At 44.0% G+C, this 19,833-nt stretch overlaps 2 protein-coding genes across 3 annotated transcripts in view; one reads left to right on the top strand and one right to left on the bottom strand.

Moving 5' to 3' along the window:
* mrps27 (mitochondrial ribosomal protein S27) overlaps window positions 1-19,833 on the bottom strand; it is a 106,512-nt gene that overhangs the window by 70,148 nt on the left and 16,531 nt on the right. For both annotated transcript variants that reach the window (XR_004411503.1, XM_033018695.1), the window contains exons 3-4: window positions 15,592-15,662; window positions 10,806-10,864 (exon numbers count right to left, since the gene is read on the bottom strand). Coding sequence is in view for 1 of the 2 variants with exons in the window: in XM_033018695.1 (XP_032874586.1) it covers window positions 10,806-10,864; window positions 15,592-15,662 (130 nt within the window). In the remaining variant the exon portion in view is untranslated. The remainder of the gene's footprint in view (window positions 1-10,805; window positions 10,865-15,591; window positions 15,663-19,833) is intronic.
* The window catches only part of ptcd2 (pentatricopeptide repeat domain 2), a 57,601-nt gene continuing 57,590 nt past the window's right edge, over window positions 19,823-19,833 (top strand). Inside the window, exon 1 of the mRNA XM_033018698.1 lies at window positions 19,823-19,833. The gene's annotated coding sequence lies outside the window, so the exon portion shown is untranslated.

The following is a 19,833-nucleotide window of genomic DNA, read 5'->3' as shown; positions in this document are numbered from 1 at the left end:
GGATGACTCTTGCATTACTAAAAACTTGGAGACATAGAACAGTACAGCATAAGAATGGGCCCTATGGCCCACAATGCCTATGACGAACATGATGCCAAGTTAAATTAATCTCCTCTGCCTGCACATGATTGATATTTCTCAATTCCCTGCATATGTGCCTATGCAAATGCCTCTTAAAGGCCACTATCGTATCTGCCAACCATGTCACCATGCATCCTTTGCATCCTAATCTTCTGGATCAACCTAGAATGTGGGAGTTTATCAAATGCCTTACTAAAATCCATGTAGACAATAGCCACTGCCCTACCCTCATCAATCACCTTCATCAGCTCTTCAAAAATCTCTATCGTTAGTGTGATGTGTCCTGCAGCAGACAAAACAATGCTGACGGACCTTAATTAGCCCATTCTCTTCTAAATGAAAGTAAATCCTCTCCTGAAGAATCCTCTCCAATAACTTCCCAACCAATGGCGTAAAGGTCTTCTTCTTCGAGTCCGTTGCAATCTCAGATGTCGTTCTGCCAGTATCTGGCACAGATCACAGCTGGTCGGGTCGGTTCAGCCAGGTCCTGGGGGCTGCACTGGGGGGCGTCGTCACACTCCAGTAGGTGGGACATTGTCTGTACTGCTCCACAGCTGCATGTGTCTTCTGCCTGGTAGTTCCATGCTTTCATAAGTGCTTTGCACCTCCCCTGCTCCACTCATAATCTGTTGAGGGTCTTCCAGGTTGGCCATGGGAGGTCGTGCCCGCTGGCGAGGCATTCAGTCGGAGTGATTCCTCTCTCCATCCAGTCGTGGGCTCGTGTGTTGAGCTGGTTCCATTCATCTTTCCAGATGTTGGTCCTTGCTGTTTCTTTGGTTGTCTGGAGAGGTGGGACTGTCTGCAAGAAACTGGCTCTGGATTTCAGTCGGGGTGGAGGTGCTGTGTGTCCGTGCAGGGGGTGCCTGGTATCGATCTCCTGTGCTCTCCGCTCGTCTTGGGCAACGATGGATCGTCTGATATGGGGGGGGGGGCAATACCAGCTAGGGCGTAGAGGCACGGGACTGGCGTTGTCTTTATGCATCCCGTGATAATGCGGCAGGTGTCGTTGAGGGCTGTGTCAACCAGTTTGGTGTGGTGGGAGCGGCTCCAGCTTGAGCACGCGTATTCAGCTGTGGAGAAGCACAGGGCTAGGGCAGTTGCACGGATGGTTGGTGGATCAGCGCCCCACTTTGAGTTTACCAGTTTGCGCAGGATGTTGTTGCGAGTGTTGACCTTGGCTTTGGTGTTCTGAAGGTGGGTTTTGAAAGAGAGTGTCCTGTCGAGTGTGACTCCGAGGTACACGGGGTGGAAGTGGTTGGAGAGTTTGTGGCCATCCCATGAGACGCTCAGTTGTTTTCCTGCATCTCGATTTTTAAGATGGAAGCTGCATAGTTGGGTTTTTGATGGGTTGGGTTTCAGGTGGTTGTTATTGTAGTAGGTTGTCATCTCTTGGAGGGCGCTTTCCAGGACAGACTCGATCTTCTGGAAGTTCTCCTGTTGGGTGGTGATGCAGAGGTCATCAGCATAGATGAAGCGGCGGCATTGTGGGGGAAGTGGTTGGTCGTTGGTGTAGATGTTGAAGAGGAGGGGGGCCAGTACGCTGCCTTGTGGTAGGCGTAAAGGTCACAGGCCTACAATTTCTTCAATTATCTCTATTTCCCTTCCAAAACAAAATAACAAACATTAGCTACTCTCCAGTCCTCCGGTACTTCTGTTGCTTGAGAAAATACAAAGATCTTCAGCATAGACCAGGGGTGGGAACCTTTTCATGTTAGAATGCCACGTTAAGTTAGCTGTAATCTAATAAGGCCACATCCAAGAAACTTCAATAGATATACTTCAAAATGTACACTATTTTGTTAAAATAGCCCTCATGACTCACTAATGTTTTATTTGTGGCCGTCAGTCGGGGAGGGTTATTTCGTTGAATCTTCTTTTAGTCTTTGGTATTTTAAATATGTTCATTTTAAGATTAAAATAAAAATAATAAGACGAACAAAAACATATTAATAAAAATAAAAGTATTTGTTCTACAAAATTTGGATTAATTGAAAAGGCCGCACTTAATTGGCTAGATGGCCGCAGGTTTCCCACCCCTGGCATAGACCCTGCAATCTCTCTTGCCTTTCTCAATGAACTGGGATTGGTCCCATCTGGTCCTGGTGATATATCCACCTTAATGCTCTTCAAGAGTTCCAACACGATCTCCTTCTTGACCTCAAACAGTCCTAGCATATCAGCATTACCCACACGAATCTCAGTGTCCTCCATGTCCTTCTCCTTGGTGGCAACAGGTGCAAAGTACTCGTTTAGTACCTTGTCATTATCTTCTGACTCCTAGCATAATTTCCCTCCTTTATCCTTCTCCTTGGTTACCCCTTTGTTTTTAATGTTCATTTAAAGTTTTCTAATATATTAGGCACGTCTGTAAAATTTCTACACACACTGAAGAGAAATTGTGCCATCAGCCCATACAGTTATTCAGACCACTGCTCATCAGAACAGAAAACCGTTAAGGGCAGTAGCTGTAGCATAACTCTAGTGCATGCGCAGAATACCTGTCGTTATTCCCTGCAGCAAAAAAAAAGATTTTCCACCCTAACATATGGGCTGAGAGTTGATCCTGAGCAATACAGGAAGATAAATACTAGACACATAGAAACATAGAAAATAGGTGCAGGAGGAGGCCATTCGGCCCTTCAAGCCAGCACCGCCATTCATTGTGATCATGGCTGATCGTCCCCAATCAATAACCCGTGCCTGCCTTCTTCCCATATCCCTTGATTCCACTGGCCCCTGGAGCTCTATCTAACTCTCTCTTAAATCCATCCAGTGATTTGGCCTCCGCTGCCCTCTGTGGCAGGGAATTCCACAAATTCACAACCCTCTGGGTGAATTTTTTTTTTTTCTCACCTCAGTCTTAAATGGCCTCCCCTTTATTCTAAAACTGTGGCCCCTGGTTCTATTTTGCTTCCTCAGACGACTTCTTCAAATGGCAAAAATAATGGTATTCACATACACATACTTAAATATCTCAGATCTGTGTAAAAGAACCCAAATTCAGCCAGGGCAATTGATCTTTCCTAAACAAGGAAGGTAGTTTGGGGAAAATGTAGCCCCTCAAAGATCCTTGTTCTCTTCATCCCAAATGTGACAGATGAGGTGGTGAAACTGTCTCATATTTCTCTTATCCAAACTTTAAAACAGTGAGAAATGAACAGCCAATCTGTGAATTTCTCAGCAATAATCTCTTTATACATACTTTGATGTACATTCAATATGTAAGGAGCCACAATATATAGAGTCCAGTACATACATAGCACTTGTTCTGATTTAGCAAAATAACATTTTCTCTGTTCCTTTCAAGTTTTATTACATAACTGACCAAGTGCGGTCCGTTCCCCAACGCAATATTCCACCACTCGCCCAAAGCCCACAACTGTGCAGGCGCGGCTGACGGGTGCGACGCCAGAGATCACCGTTGTGACGCATGTCACGGCAACCCTCACCCAACTACGCAGGTGTGGCTGGCAAGTAGGAGCTCGACTGCGACATTTTTAAAGTTTAAAGTAGCAATAACTTGTAAAATATAAGGTCAATGTGAACGCATCTCACTCTCCTCTTCAGTCCCCTATTCCCATCCTCCATTATCCTTCCTCTCCCCACCCTCCTCTGCTTCCTCCGCTCACCCCCCCTCTTCCCCTCCATTACCTCACCATCCATCTTCCTACCCCTATCCTCTTCCATTCTCCAGCACACCCTCCCCTGCTTCACCCTCCCTCTTCTTTCCCCTCTCCTCTCCCCCTATCCCCACCCCCCATTCTCCCTCACCTCCCCCAATGCCCTCCTCTCCCTCTATTCCCCCACTCACTACCTCCCCCACTCCACCTTCCTCACCCTCCCTACCCCCCCAGGATCTCGATGTAAACCACTGCCGGCCCAGTTTTCTCCACGGCAGCGATTAAGTTGTACTTGAGGTGGGGGCTGTCGGGGGCGACGGGCCGAGCGGCCTGGAGCCGGGGGGAGGGCCGAGGCTGCCGCTTAGTCCTTGCCCCGGGTCCCACTCCTCTCCCTCCCTCAGACCTAGCCCCAGCCTCAGCGCCGCAGTCATTTCAAATCCCGCAAGTGCGGATACCGGGCCCACTGTGCACGCACAGGGAGACTTTCAGTTATTTTAAAATCCGCACGCGCAGATACCCGGCCCACTGCAGACGCGCAGTCATTTAAAATCCCGCATGCGGCTGACGGGCAGGGCAAATATAAGTGTTTTTTTAAAGTTTAAAATCCCATTGTAACGTAGACGCAGCTGACAGGCAGGGCAAGTGGAAAAGTGGTCTGAAAAGTTTTTTTTGTTAAGTTTAATATGTCAATAACTTGTAAAATATACCACCAATCTGAACTAAACTTGTTTAATTTACATCGCAGGACAATGGTGAGTAAGGTGGGCCAAAAATTGCAGCGCTATCGTGGACTGTTTTGGCCAAGTTTCGGGAACACACACACGCATACAAACAAACAAGATGAGAGTTTTAACTAGACCAAGTAGGACCCGTTGGGTCCCTGTCACAGGGGAGGCCTGTACCCCCAACGCAATATTCCACCACTGACCCAGAGCCCCCAACTGCGCATGGTCGGCTAACGGGCATCCCTCTTCCTACCCCTATTCCCCTCCATTCCCGCATGCCCTAGCATTCCCACCTCTTCTCTTCACCCTCCCTCTTCTTTCCCTTCACCTCTCCCCTACCCTGTTATTCCCTTCGTCCATCCATAACTCCTCTCAGCTCCCTACCCCCCGCCTCTCCCTCTATACCCCTGCTCCTCCACTCACCTCACCCCTATCCTACCCCCCCACTCTCCCTCCTCACTTCCCCCACTGCATTACTCTCCCTATATCCCCCCCACTCCTTACCACCCCACTCCCCTCCCACTATTCCCTTCCTCCCCCACTCACCTCCCCCCTATCCCAGTCCCCCACTATCCCTGCTCACCTCCCCCACTGCCCTCCACTCCCGACCTCCCCCACTCCACCCATCCTCTCTCTCTATACCCTTCCTCCCCCACACCTCACCCCCCCCATCCCACCCCCTACTATCACTCCGCACTTCTAGTCCTTGCCCCGGGTCTCGCTCCTCTCCTTCCCCGCGCTCTCCCTCCCTGTTGGCCCGGAGCAGCAACTCCGGGTGCCACTCCTCGTTCCCTACGGGCTTGCCCCGGCTCCCGCTCCTCTCCATCCCCGCGCTCTCCCTCCCTGTGGGCCCGGAGCAGCAGCCTCAGATGCCACTCCTCTAAAATCGAATGAAACTTACCCGTGGAGCCGTTGTGTGCCCGTTGTGATGCGAGGCAAGCACAGGCGAAAGGAAAAAAATATGGCGTTCTGAAATAGTACAAAAGCCGTGCTGAGGACCCGTTGGGTGTCCTTTGTGATGCCAGTCAAGAAAAGACGGCAAGCCGGGGGGGGGGGGGCTGTTTTAATTTTCTTTTAAGTTTAAAATGTCAATAACTTGTAAAATATACCATCAATCTGAACGAAACGTGGCACAGTCCATCACAGGACAATGGTGAGTAAGGTGGGCCAAAAATCATAGCGAGGCCAGACACAGATAAATGTACCCCAGTAAGAAGAGTAATTGAATGTTTAAGTAGTTCACCAGTGGGATCATTGACAAGACATTAGTTTAGGTCGGGCACAGTTGAAATTAATGGATCCCATTGTGGACATCCTATAGGTTAATTTGTGTATTTACATCAAGATACGCAACAATGAGAGAGGCAGGGAAGAAGTCAATGCATTTCAAGAAAGGTGGGCAAGACAGCTCTGAAGACAGTTCAGAAAGGCAGCCCATTTTTTCCGATGGACAGTACATTTTAGCCTTCTTAGTGATGCCCTCATCCCATCAATGAATAAAAGGAAAACAATGTTAAATAAGAGAAATAGAAAATTGTAGATAGAGTATATGATGGAGAAATGTGAGATTGACCTTGACAGGAGTCAAAAAGTATATTCAAGTAGTAAGAAATTATTAAATATCAACATGCAGGAGGAATTTACTTGTGCATAAAAACATGCAGGTAGAGCAATAAGTAGGAAAGTAAATGACATGTTATTTCAGTATATTTGGAATAGTAAAGAAATCCTGCTGCAATTATGCAGTGATTTGATGAAACCGCAGAGGAATAGAATATTCTTAAAGGAATGCAGCAATGCTCACCAGATTGATTTCTGGATGGGGAATTGTCTTGTGTGGAGAAAATGGAAAAAATGCACTCTAGGTTGGGAGAATGAAATGAAATGAAGAAAATTATGCATTTGGGAGTTTTGTGGGGTTGAAGAGAGAGGACGGGAAGGAGACGAAGAGTGGGTTTAAGGTAGGATTGTCATGAATTCATTGAATGTCTGATTAGGCTTGAAATAACATGTGGCTCTCCCCTGCCCCTATTTCATACGTCTTTACAAAGCATATGATTACTTTCAATTAACCTTTACAGTAATCGACAACATTAGCTTTACCTGCTCAACATAACACTTAATTGAGAATAGTGAGGTGGGGGAGAAAGAAGATGACACAATCACGATTCTCACCTTTTTGAAAATCGAAAGCAATTGAAAATCTATCTTGCTTTCCCCTACTGGAAACAGCTGCAATTTGGCAAGTATAGAGATTTCAACAATGAAGCTCATTAGTATAATCAATCTCATTTTCTAGCAGACAGAGAAGGAGAAAGAACAAATCAGGGGAGACAAAGCGTGGTTGGTCATTTAAACATGGCCTCCAATAACTGACTGATACATAAAACCACAGTCTAACAACCTATTTTTCTAAACTAGCAAGAAAGTTGATGAGACAGGAAGCTGTCAAAAAAAAAAGGGAGCCCGAAGGAGAGAAATCAGGTCAAGGTTTCCAGATACATGACAGATTACCTTCATAGGAAGAAAACATCACTATTTGCTTGACGGTGTAGCAAAATACTAAGTCCATGAACTCAACACACAAATTATCAGAATAAAGGCTTGTAAGTTATCAACAATGCAACATCTTTAGGGGACCCATGATAATGATGTTATCAACATATAAGCAATTCCAACATGGCTTCACTATTTATATGAAACCTTCAACACCTATACATACATGTTAACAAATTAAAAGCATAACGGTGGATTAGAACCAATCCCCGTCTACCGATACTCTCCTCTGCCCTTGGTACTTGGTCCTTACCCTCAACAACTTTTCCTTTGACTCCTCCCATTTCTTTCGTGGCCCTATCCCCGAACTCTACCTCCGTTACATTGACGACTGCATTGGTGTTAACTCCTGCACCCATGCAGAACTCAGTGACTTCATCCATTTCACCACTAACTTCCATCTGGCACTCAAATTCACCTGGACCATTTCCAAAATTTCCCTACCGTTTCCAGACCTCACTATCTCCATCACAGGTAACAGACTGCTGACCGACATCTACTACAAACCCACTGACTCCCATGACTATCTGGACTACACTTCTTACCACCCTATACCCTGTAAGGACTCTATCTCCTATTCCCAATTCCTCAGTCTACGCCGCATCTGCACCCAGGATGAGATGTTCCAAACTAGGGTATCGGAGATGTCCTCATTCTTCAGGGAACGGGGGTTCCCTTCTTCGACTATAGAGGAGGCTCTCACCAGGGTCTCTTCTATATCCCACAGGTCCGCTCTCACTCCCCACTCATAACAAGGACAGAATCCCCCTTGTCCTCACCTACCACCCGTCACATACAACAGATAATCCTCCGACATTTTCGCCACCTCCAATGGGATCCGACCAATGGCCACACCTTCCCATCTCCTCCCCTTTCGGCTTTCCACAGAGACTGCTCCCTCCGTAACTCCCTGGTCAATTTGTCCCTTCCCACCCAAACCACCTCCTCCCCTGGTACTTTCCCTTGCAACTGCAGGAAATGCTACACTTGTCGATTTACCTCCCCCCTCGACTCCATCCAAAGACCTAAGTAGTCTTTCCAGGTGAGGCAGAGGTTCACCTGCACCTCCTCCAACCTCATCTATTGCATCCGGTGCTCTAGGTGTCAACTGCTCTAAATTGGTGAGACCAAATGCAGGCTTGGCGATCGCTTCGCCCAACACCTCCACACAGTTCGCATTAACCAACCTAATCTCCCGGTGGCTCAGCACTTCAACCTCCCATTCAGAATCCCACCTTTCTGTCCTGGGCCTGCCTCCTCCATGGCTAGAGAGAGTCCCACCGCAAATTGGAGGAGCAGCACCTCATATTTCCCTTGGGTAGTTTACACCCCAGCGGTATGAACATTGACTTTTCCAATTTCAGATAGTCCTTGCTTTCTCCCTCCTTCCTCTCCCCAGCTCTCCCACAGCCCATTGTCTCCGCATCTTCCTTTCTTCTTCCCGCCCCCTCCCACCCCCACATCACTGAAGAAGAGTCTCGACCCGAAACTGAGTCCAGCATGTTTGTCTACCTACGGTGAATTTGAAATATTCTTTATTAATTTTCAAAGTTCATTTAATGATATATTGATGAGAGAAACATCAAAAAATTAAAAAGTAAAACCCATACATTTGTTGGTCGACAAATAGAGAGTAATGTGGAATCTGAAATGATGATAGGCTAAGCATTGCCGAGCTGACTGATGTGGTGAGTGGTTGCTATAGTAACTCAGTGATGAAATTTCCTCCTGTGCTGGGCAAAGTGCTAATGCAGTTCCAACAGCACCTGATTTATATCACCTATGGGCTTTAAATCTGCTTTAACACCTAAAACCCAGACTTTTTTGTTAGGATTATAGTGGCAATAAATCTTTTTGGTTTCATAACGTAATCTACTGTACTATAATGTATTTTAATATATCTGGTAATTATTTCTCCTGACTAATCACAAAGTAAATGCTCCAACATCTTCAGGCATCAAGTTAGTTAAATTCTTTATAATATCAATACTTTATTCCAAATTATGATAGGCCTGTGTCATCTTGCTGATTTGGCACAGCAACATGCTCCATAAATGTTTTTAGACAATCTCATCGCTTTGGTCAGAGGCGCTGATAATCTGTTTAAAGCTCCCAGCTGGAATCTAAACCAATCCCATTCTATTCAAAAATCATCATCAAGGCAAATAAGTCTCCCTTGTCTAAAACAACAATGGTTAAAAATGTCAGTGTGTTCTTTCAGCAAGGAATGTAGAATGGAGGTAACATTGTAGGAAAGTAATGTACACTACAATTAATATTGTACAAGCCAATGCGTCACAATCTTAAACTTCTAATAATGAAATAATATAATTGAAATAAAGTGTTCAGACTGCACAATCCACATAAAAGTATATTAACTTTATATGAATTGCTTTCTTGTCATTTAAAGGCTAGACTGGCTATGCTTCAATGAGCTGAAACCAACATGCATATGTCGTATATTGTCAAGGCGGCGGCAAATCCATTTCAATGTTTGTGTGGCCGTGTTGGATATTTATTGGTTAATTTTTCATATTTTTACGAGACTCATAATTTGGACATTGACTATGAATTTCAAAACTATGATTTCACAATGATTCAGAACACAGCAAATGAAGGGATAAAGCTGAAATAATACCTGGTGGCATTTCTTTCCAGAACCAACACAAAACCCAGACAAAGCAATGGAACTCCACCTGTAATCCATGTGCTGAGAAATTCTTCTTACTAATAATAAGTACCAATACAATGCATAATTGTTTGTTGGAAAGTAAAAAGTTTTTCAAAATATGATGAGTATTTGATTCATAGAATCATATTCCATGATTCAATGTGATACAAAAATACACTTTTAAACCTTATACAAGTTTTAAGGTAGTTCATAGAAACACACTACATGCAGGATAATACAACCAGGTTGCGGACATTTTTTTTAAAGATATGCAGTGCTGAAACAGACCATTTGGACCACCGGGTCGACGCTGATTAAACGCACTAGTTCTATCCCACATTAGGGACAATTTTACAGAAGCCAATTAACCTACAAACCTGCACATCTTCTGTATGTGGGAGGAAACAGGAGAACCCAGAATAAACCAACGCATACAAAAATGTATAAAATTCCACACATACAGACAGCACCCGTAGTCAGGTTCAAACCCAGGTCCCTGACACTATATGGCAGCAACTCTACTGCTGTGCCACTGTCCTGCCCTTTGCCCAGCACTTTGAAACAACTATCCAATTTGTTGTTGTTGCCTGCTCCTGACTATAGTCTTTTAAATCGTGCCCATCCATTGCTTTTACAAATCTGCTGAAATCTCATTAATCTCTCCTCCATCCTCTTCAGGATGCTGACATCTTCTTCAAAGCTGAAGGCAAGATATCTACAATGCTCTGCTGAGACCTAACCAATGTTTTATTAAGGATTAACATAATTTTCTTTATTTTACATTACATTTTCAACGGGCAGATATTGTGCCACCTCACATTTGCCTGTCAACTGCCCTTTTGACATACTGTTTCTTCCATCATGGTTCAGGGCAGTGTTTTACTCAGAGCCCAGCTCACCAGTCATCAGACTTGCTATTTAAACCAAATGATTTAAAATGAATGTCTTTCACATTCACAAACTTTCACTGTAACTCAGAATTTGTCAAAAATAAAAAGGTTTCACATTTTAGCAGCTTGTTACTTTCAGTTACTTTTAAACTAAAAGCGGGCCATTTTGCTCATCAGGTCTATGCCAAAGGGCATAGTTCTGCTTCAATTCACAGTCCAATTCTCTGCACCAAACTTAGTAAAACAGGGCAAACATACTTACTTGTAAAGATAATATTCAGCCTGGTCAATCTCTTCTCTCGTAGAAATGTTGTCAACAAACTACAAAATAAAACAGAACATGAATTTATAGTAAAGTATTTCTCAGTTTGATGATGATACAAACGTGGTGGGGAGGCAAGCTCTGTGGATGTTACAAACAGCAGGCAGAGAGAAACTGATAGGCTACGTTAGTGAGCATAAGTCAACAGACAACATATAATGTGGGAAAACATGAAGGTGTTCACTTTGTAACAAATAATAGGTAATAAAGTAAATTATTATTCAAATGGATCATGAATGCTGAATGCAGCAGCACATAAGAATATAGGATGTCTCGTACATTAAACACAGAAAGCAAGTGTTGCAGGTTATTTAGCAGGCCCTTACTTCAAGGGAGATGGAGTATAAAAGTGGGGAAGTTTTACAGGAAACATACAAGGCACTTGTGAGATCACATCATAAGTAATGTCAATGGTTTTTTTTCCCCTTATTTCAGGAAAGATATATCATTAGAAGGGTCACGAGGACAATCCAAAGGATAGAGGGATTGTCCTGTATGAAAGTTTTGACTGGTTGGAATTGTACCGACTGGAGTTTAAAAAAAATGAGGGAATCTTTTTGAAACATGCAAGATTCTTAGGGGATGACCGGAATAAGTGCAAAGAGAGAGTTTCCCATCGTGAGAGAATCTAGGACCAAAGGACATCGTCTCATTTTAAGGGGTGTGAATTTAAAACTTCGATTTCTACAGTACAAGTGGATCGTTGGAATCCTTGTGCAGAAAGATGTGCAGGCTGAATCCTTGAATATATTCAAAGCCAAAGTAGACAAATATTTTAACAAGGGAATCAGGGGGAGAGGTGGTAAAGTGGGCTTGAGGAGAATTGGATCAGCCATGATCTTTTTGAATGGTGGAGGGAGCATAGTCCCACTCCCATTTCTAACAGCCCATCAATAAAATAGTAACTTTATTGCTATTACTGGTGTTGAACAATTCAGAATATTTAGTTTACTCAAACCTATTTAATAAAGCAACTATCATAAAACTATCTGCCACTATCAACAATACAAAGAACGTGCCAACGCAATAAAATCCATTCAACTTGCTTCTTTTACCATTAAATCAGATAAACAAGCCTGGGAGACGAAATAAAAAGAAAATCTTTCACTCAATTGAAAATGCGGGTTTTGTTAATGTGCATCAGTTAGTGCTTTATTAATCTTTATATTTCATGTATGCCTGTAGCAAGAAAATTGCCCATCTTGAATGATGCAGTTTATTGTCGATGGACATCAAGTGGAAATGACAAGGATGTATTCAACATTGTATTTTATTGCAAGGCCATTGGTACTTTGAGATTAGAGAGTATAAAATATAAAGGATATTAAAGGATTGGGAATACTAATTTTAATTCAAACAATCCATAGTTATGAACAAAGTAAAAAATACAGCATTACTGAATTCCAATGCACGAGTAATTAACTAGCAACTAAATAATAATATGGGATATTGAGTCCTAACTTTCTGTGCCATTACTGCGGGGACAAAGGTGAGCCAGTTAGGCAGGACCATGAAGATCTTAACTCCTCAAGTCTAATGAGATTTTCAGCCCTGGGATCACAACTACACCAGAGGCAAATGTGGAGCTGCAGGCCTTTGAACATCATAACAGACAACGGTAGCCAGAACACTGACTGTCATATGTTTGAAGTGACACTGCCTTAGAATTAGTTAAATCCTCACAGGCATGATTTAATCAAATGAAATGTGGCCACTGTGAGCCATTGAGGAGGGTGCAAAGGGAAATATCTGACAAGTCTTGGAGCAGGACCAGAACTGGGAATTCATGGGAAAGGGGTGAGGAATCGCTAGATGAGTTGGGGAGTGGGGCCTGGAGGGGTTGTGTACCCCCAGAGATGGAGATTAGTGGTTTTAGCAAATGATTGGATGATCTAAATTCAGCCATGCAAGATGGGGGAAGAGATCCTCAAAAAGGAATTTGAGCAAATTCGGGAAAATATGTTGCCTCCTTTAAGAATGTTTCTGCTGTGAAACTAATATTGAAATCTGGTCCCAGTTCCACCCTTTTCAAGGTATTTGCTATGAAGATCAGACTTGCCATACAAGTGTGGCACAGTGCAGCGGAAGGCAGCACAGTGGTGCAGCTAGTAGAGCTGCTGTCTCAGTGCCAGTGAACAGGGTTCAATCCTGACCTTGGCTGCTGTCTGTGTGAAGTTTGTACGTTCTCCCTGTTACCGCATGAGTTTCCTCTGGTTGCCTCTCACATCCCAAAGACATGAGGGATTTTAAGTTACTTGCCCTCTGTAAATCGCTCTTTGTGTACTGGGAATGGATGCAAAAGTTGGTTGACATAGAACTCGTGTGAACAGGTGACCGATGTTCTGTATGGGTGGGGCTGTTTCCATGCTGTTTCTTTCAATCAATCAAAAATGTCTGTCTTCCTTCTTCTTGAACTATGACTTGCTCTTTATTTTGCTCTATACAAGGTGGACAAAGCCCTGAACCGTATCTCATTTATTTCCCTCACTTCTACTCTCAGCCCTGTCCCCCTGGATAGAGCAAGGATGGGGTTCCCTTGGTGCTCACATTCTATCCCACCAGTCTCTGCATTCTGTAATAGGCGAGCAGAACTATAGACAATGCAATCTCACCGATGCCTTGTAACATGGCATCCCAATTGTACTGAATGCCCCAACTGATGAAGACAAATATGCCAAATCAATAACCTGTCTAACTGTTTTACTTCTTTTTAGTGAAAAATGTTCTTGTACCCCCAAATCTCTCTGTTCTACAGCACTCTTCAGGTACCTTTACTGGATAAACTGTATTACTTAATTTATTTTCATTACTGGATATGGGGAGAAGGCAGGAACGGGGTACTGATTGGGGATGATCAGCTTTGATCACATTGAATGGCGGTGCTGGCTTGAAGGGCCGAATGGCCTACTCCTGCACCTATTGTCTATTGTCCGAGTTAGAATTCGAGTTTCACTGTACCTTAATTGGTACACGTGATAATAAACTGACCTTTGAACCTTTTAATCCATCTGCCATACCGTTGCCTACTTTCCCAATTGTTCTAAATGCTGTTATAGCCTGTCCCACTTGTCGATTTTTTTGGCGGCTGCCGGCGTCATATCAGTGTCGCCAAAGATTTTGAACATTTCAAAATCCAGTGGCGACAAAAAATGTTGCGACACTACACCACCAATTTTGGTGTCATGCACAAACGTATGAATCATGCCACCTACATTCTCACCCAATCACCAATATAAATGACACACAGCAGGCAACCTTGCATTGACCACTGGGGCACACTCACAGGCCTCCAATATAAACAAAGACAATCATGTACATCCCTGCCTGGTTGGTCATATCCCACAATTCTACCATTTGCAACACATTACGGTTTTGTTTGTATTATTAACCAATAACCACTCCCATTAATTCATTAAAACATATCGCTATGACCTCTGCGGCCTCACCCTATCACAGTTATTCCCTGTGCCCTATCCATAACTCTTGGCACCGCTTCTGCTACTTTACAAATAGCTTGTTTTCTGCCATGCATGCCCAATGGTGTTGATGCTGACAGCTAGTTGCGAGCTGCAGAGCAGCAAACAAGCAGGGTGATCAAGGGGTGTGAGCCTTATTCATTATAATAAATTTTATTGTCATTTGATGCATATATGACCTGGTAAATGTACCATATATGCAAGCACAATTCATGGTTACATAAGGCCAGTCAAATTACTGGCCTGCCTTAAGGGCCTGTCCCACTTACATGTCCTTGGCACGCAAATTACGCGACCTCATGGTCGCGTTGAGCCGAGACGGTCGAGCGAAGGTCGGGCGCGATAACAAGCGGACGCACAGCCGTCTGGAGCATGTGACGTCATTTGAAGATGGACACAAAGCTGGAGTAACTCAGCGGGACCGGCAGCATCTCTGGAGAGAAGGAATGGGTGACGTTTCGTGTCAAGACTCTTCTTCAGTCTGAAAAGAAAGGTCTTGACCCGAAACGTCACCCGTTGCTTCTCTCCAGAGATGCTGCCGGTCCCGCTGATTTACTCCTGCATTTTGTGTCTATCTTCAAATTTCTTGGCCCCGCTCTGGGAGTAGAAGTGGGGGCGGATCCAGACCGCAACGGCCGTGAGCCCCAGGCCAAGTTCGGTGATCGTTTGCCTGCTTCTGCTTCTGCTGCTGTTGAAGGTGAGACGTTGCGTCACGCCAGGGTCTTGGGCCTGTCCCACTTTGGCTGTCAGTTCCACAACAGGCCGTTGGCGCGCAAAGATTTAGTTCACTGCAAGAATTTCGGAGCCCCGCGCGATGTCGGGACTGGCCCTGCACAACTCCATACCCCTCCGCGCTTCTAAGTGGGACCGGCCCCGCGCGGCCATACGGTGCCCGTACGCCTCAAGAGACCACGAGGTCGCGTAATTTGCGAGCCAAGGACGCGTAAGTGGGACAGGCCCTTCAATGTTTCATTCCTTTTACACCAATAGTACAAATAATGCTCATTTTATTGCAAATATTTAATCAAGGATCATTCAATGCTAAAAAGTCCATTAATAGCATGGCTCTACGTATTACAAGTACAGATCACATTCTTTCAACTATTTTATATTTTATGCAAGAATACTTGTTCTTTTAGAAGCAAGAATCACATAAGTTATTTGTACAGTAAATTTAGATTAGCACCTTCACATCAAAGGTATTTCACATAATTATTCACAAAACATGGATCATGCTTTTATAGTCTTACCCGTGACACAGTTAAAGAGCTGACAGGAAGTTTCTTTTCGTATGTCAAGTCCATTTGTGCAGCTAATTCCGCTGATTAAAAAGAAATATTGCTTAATTAGGTACTTTTTCATTAGATATTCCCAACCACATCAAAATAAGAGCTAATTTTTTCCTCGAAAGAAATTGAAGTGTACAGGTGCACAACCTTTTATCCGAAAGCCTTGGGACCAGACACTTCTCAGATTTCGGAATTTTTCGCAATTCCGAATGGAAGATTTCTAGCGTAGATTAGGTAGGTAGCGCGGGCGGCTTGAAAAGTCTGGAGCGCTGCCGCCTCCTCCCCGGAGACCGGGGAATCATTGTAAATCATTGCTTAAATGTTAGTCAGTTAGTTTGGAGGGATTTTATGTGGTGGGGGGGGGGGGGGGTGAAGGGGGAAACTTTAATTCTTAGTCCCCTACCTGGTCGGAGGCGGGGAGCGGGTAATGCCTTACCGGGTCGCCGTGCAGTAAGCTCCGGAGCGCTGTGGCCGCCGACACACATCGCGGAGCTGGGGCTGCGGGCGTCCGGCCGCGGGCCGCGCTGGATTTGGAGCGCAGCGCAGCTAGGGGTAGAGTTGCCGGGGTCGGAGCTACAACCGGCGCCGCCCGCGGCCGGACGCCCGCAGCCCCAGCTCCGCGATGTTGGGAGTCGGCGGCCACAGCGCTCCGGAGCTTACTGCACGGCGACCCGGTAGGCATTGCCCGCTCCCCGCCTCTCCGACCAGGTAGGGGACTAAGAATTAAAGTCCCCCCCCCCTTCACATAAAAGCCCTCCAAACTAACTGACTAACATTTAAGCAATGATTTACAGATGTTTAAGTGTCTCCCCGGTCTCCGGGGAGGAGGCAGCCGCTACAGTAGTACAGACCTGGGTTGACCGTGGGTCGTTTCGGGTCAAGTTTGGCGCCAAATAGGAGCTTTGGTGTGCAGACGACATCCTGGAAAAAATGTCCTGTTTTCGGAGCTTTTCGGTTTCCGGAACTCCGGATAAAAGGTTGTGCACCTGTATTAGCGTTTTAATTAATCTGAAAATTGTTTTCCACCTGGATCCTAGTGCATAAAATTACACAACATATTTATTAAATCCACTGTAAACTATTAAAAAATTGATCAATTCATATACGTATAAACACATAAATATTTAAAAGGTAATTAAATTGCTTTTTGAGCGATTATCAAAGACAGAGTCCTTGACTTTTTCTGTTCAATCTTATTTCCAAAAAAACATTTGCTTCTAATGAAAAAGCTCATCAGTTCTCATCAGCCAAAGTACTCGGTCAATCAATATTGCAGCGAGGTTATAAAACATTGTTCAGAACGTTGCTCTTCTACCTTATTGTCACGTTCTACTGTCTATAAAAGATAATGAACTACTTTCAATACAATACAGCATAATCTTCCAACACTTTCACCACCTCCGACGGGATCCCACTACTAGCCACATCTTCCCATCTCTACCCCTTTCTGCTTTCCGCAGAGACTGTTCCCTCCGCAACTCCCTGGTCAACTCATCCCTTCCCACCCAAACCACCCCCTCCCCAGGTACTTTCCCTTGCAACACCTGTCCCTTTACCTCCCCCTCGACCACATCCAAGGACCCCAACAGTCTTTTCAGGTGAGGCAGAGGTTCACTTGCACCTCCGCCAACCTCATCTACTGTATCCGCTGTTCCAGGTGTTAACTTCTGTACATCGGCGAGACCAAGCGCAGGCTCAGCGATCGTTTCACTGAGCACCTCCGCGCAGTCTGCCTTAACCTACCTGATCTCCCTGTTGCTCAGCACTTTAACCCCCTCCCATTCCCAATCTGACCTCTCTGTCCTGGGTCTCCTCCATTGTCAGAGTGAGTTGGAGCGCAAATTGGAGCAACAGCACCTCGTATTTTGTTTGGTTAGCTTACACCCCAGCGGTATGAACATTTGACTTCTCTAACTTCAAATAGCCCTTGATTTCCTTCTATCTCCATCCCCTCCCCCTTCCCAGTTCTCCCACCAGTCTTACTGTCTCTGACTACATTCTATCTCTGTCTCACCCATTCCCCTGACATCAGTCTGAAGAAGGAACTCGACCCGAAACGTCACCCATTCCTTCTCTCCAGAGATGCTGCCTGTATTTCTTTCCTTTTACTTTCGATGCAAGCCTGAAGTCATTCTATACATCAATCTTTTCAAAAAATCTATCAAAAACGGATTTAGTTTGATGCAATCAAGTTTTAAAATCAAAATGATTTTCGATGCAAACAAATTGGGATGTTATTTAAAAAAAATAAGTATTACATTCCACATTGGGCCTGGAATTCTTGGACAAGGGCAAGAATTTGATGATTATTAGAAAAACAAAACGAATTGACGATCCATTTCAGCTCTGCCACATATTTTGGCACCAAGCAATAACCTATGCCATACATATTTTTAAATAATCAAAAATGAGATGTAATAAAAATATCCTCTGGTATGAAACCTCCACTGCCACCTGCTGTTGTTTTAGAACACTTCAAACATCATCTAAATACAGGTAACCCCAGCGTTACGGGGGTATTGTGTTCCTAGAAAATGGCCCATATAATAATTTTCAGTAATGCAAAACCACATCATCTGTGTATACCTCATGAAACGAGTGTTGAAAAAAAAATGCAGTGGAATATAATTTATTCCCCCCACATAAATTCTGTAATATTTTTATTTCTCAATTTTTTGGGTAATGGTTTGTAAATTCTGTTTGGGTGAACAAACCTCATATAGATGGGGATAGACACAAAAATCTGGAGTAACTCACCGGGTCAGACAGCATCGCTGGAGAAAAGGAATAGGTGACGTTTCAGGTCGAGATCCTTCTTTGTCACCTATTACTTTCCTCCAGATATGCTGCCTGACTTGCTGATTTACTCCAGATTGTTGTGTCTATCTTTAGTTTAAACCAGCATCAGCATTCTTCCTACGCTTAATATAGATGGGGTATGTATGCAATTCCCACATTATTCATTATTGCAAAATATTGGAGAAGTATTTCCATAATTTAATCTCCAGCTCTAAATCTGAACTTGCTATTAGGAACCAAATGGGAATAAAGCATGCAATTTCCAGTTTTACTTCCTCATGTCAAATCAGCACAAACTGACCAACGAGCAAATATTCCAAAACAAAAAAATGAGTAGTGCCATCATAATGTCTGAAGCCAATATTTTCACCAATTTGGTGAGATTGGTGCCAACACATTAAGGGTAAGTTCAATTTAAACCTATGCACCTTCACAATATGGAACATACTTACTGCATCATATTTGTATTTGTCTGCATTTATTCGGGGAAACATGGTAAAATCAAGAGAGCAAGAAAGAGAAAATTAAATGGTGAAAGGAAACTGGAACAGTATATAAAACACCAACATAGGCCCATTCTATATAATGAAGTATTAAATAGAGTCGTACAGCACAGAAGTGGGTCCTTAAGACCACCATGTCAACGCCAGTATCCTTGTATACCAATTATCCCATTCACTGACCTAAAAAAAACACTCCTATTCTCTGGAAATACTACCTGAAAAGAAATTGTACTTAGGTCTGGACAATATTGTGGAACAATCAAGGTGAGTCTGTGTTTTCTGAATTGAGAATGAGAAACAATCTCATTGAAGCATAAAGTTTTAAGAGGGTCTGGCAGGGCAGACACTGAAAGGCTGTATCCATCTGCAGATTCTAGAAACAGGGAACTGCTGAAGAAGGGTCCCAACCCGAAGTGTCACCTATCCGCATTCTCCTGAGATGATGGATGATCTGCTGAGTTACTCCAGCACTTTGTATCTTCTGCAGTTTCCTAGAAAGTGATAAGCAGTCAATGATTTTGGCCCATGCCAAACATCATGCCCCATTTTCACTAGTCACACTTGATTGCTTTTGGCCCATATCCCTCTAAACCTCTCCTATACATTAGTTTTGCAGGGATCTGTGCTGAAACCTCTGCACAGATCCCTAAACGTAGATGGATTGGTTAGTAAGTTTGCAGATGACACCCAGATTGCTGTGATCGGGACTGTTAGGAATGCTGTCAAATTATACAGCGGGATGTAGATCAGCAATAAAAATGGGGAGAGAAATGGCAGATACAGTTTATAGAAATGGGGAGAGAAATGTCAGATACAGTTTAATCCGAGCAAGTGTGAGGTATTGCACTTTGGGAGGTCAAATAGTACGGGGAATAGTATTGATCTGCGATGGGATCTTCGG

This window comes from Amblyraja radiata, chromosome 3, assembly GCF_010909765.2.
Source record: "Amblyraja radiata isolate CabotCenter1 chromosome 3, sAmbRad1.1.pri, whole genome shotgun sequence".
Classification (NCBI taxonomy): domain Eukaryota; kingdom Metazoa; phylum Chordata; class Chondrichthyes; order Rajiformes; family Rajidae; genus Amblyraja; species Amblyraja radiata.
The sequence above is the reverse complement of the archived record's forward strand: the minus strand, read 5'-3'. Positions and strand labels throughout refer to the sequence as shown.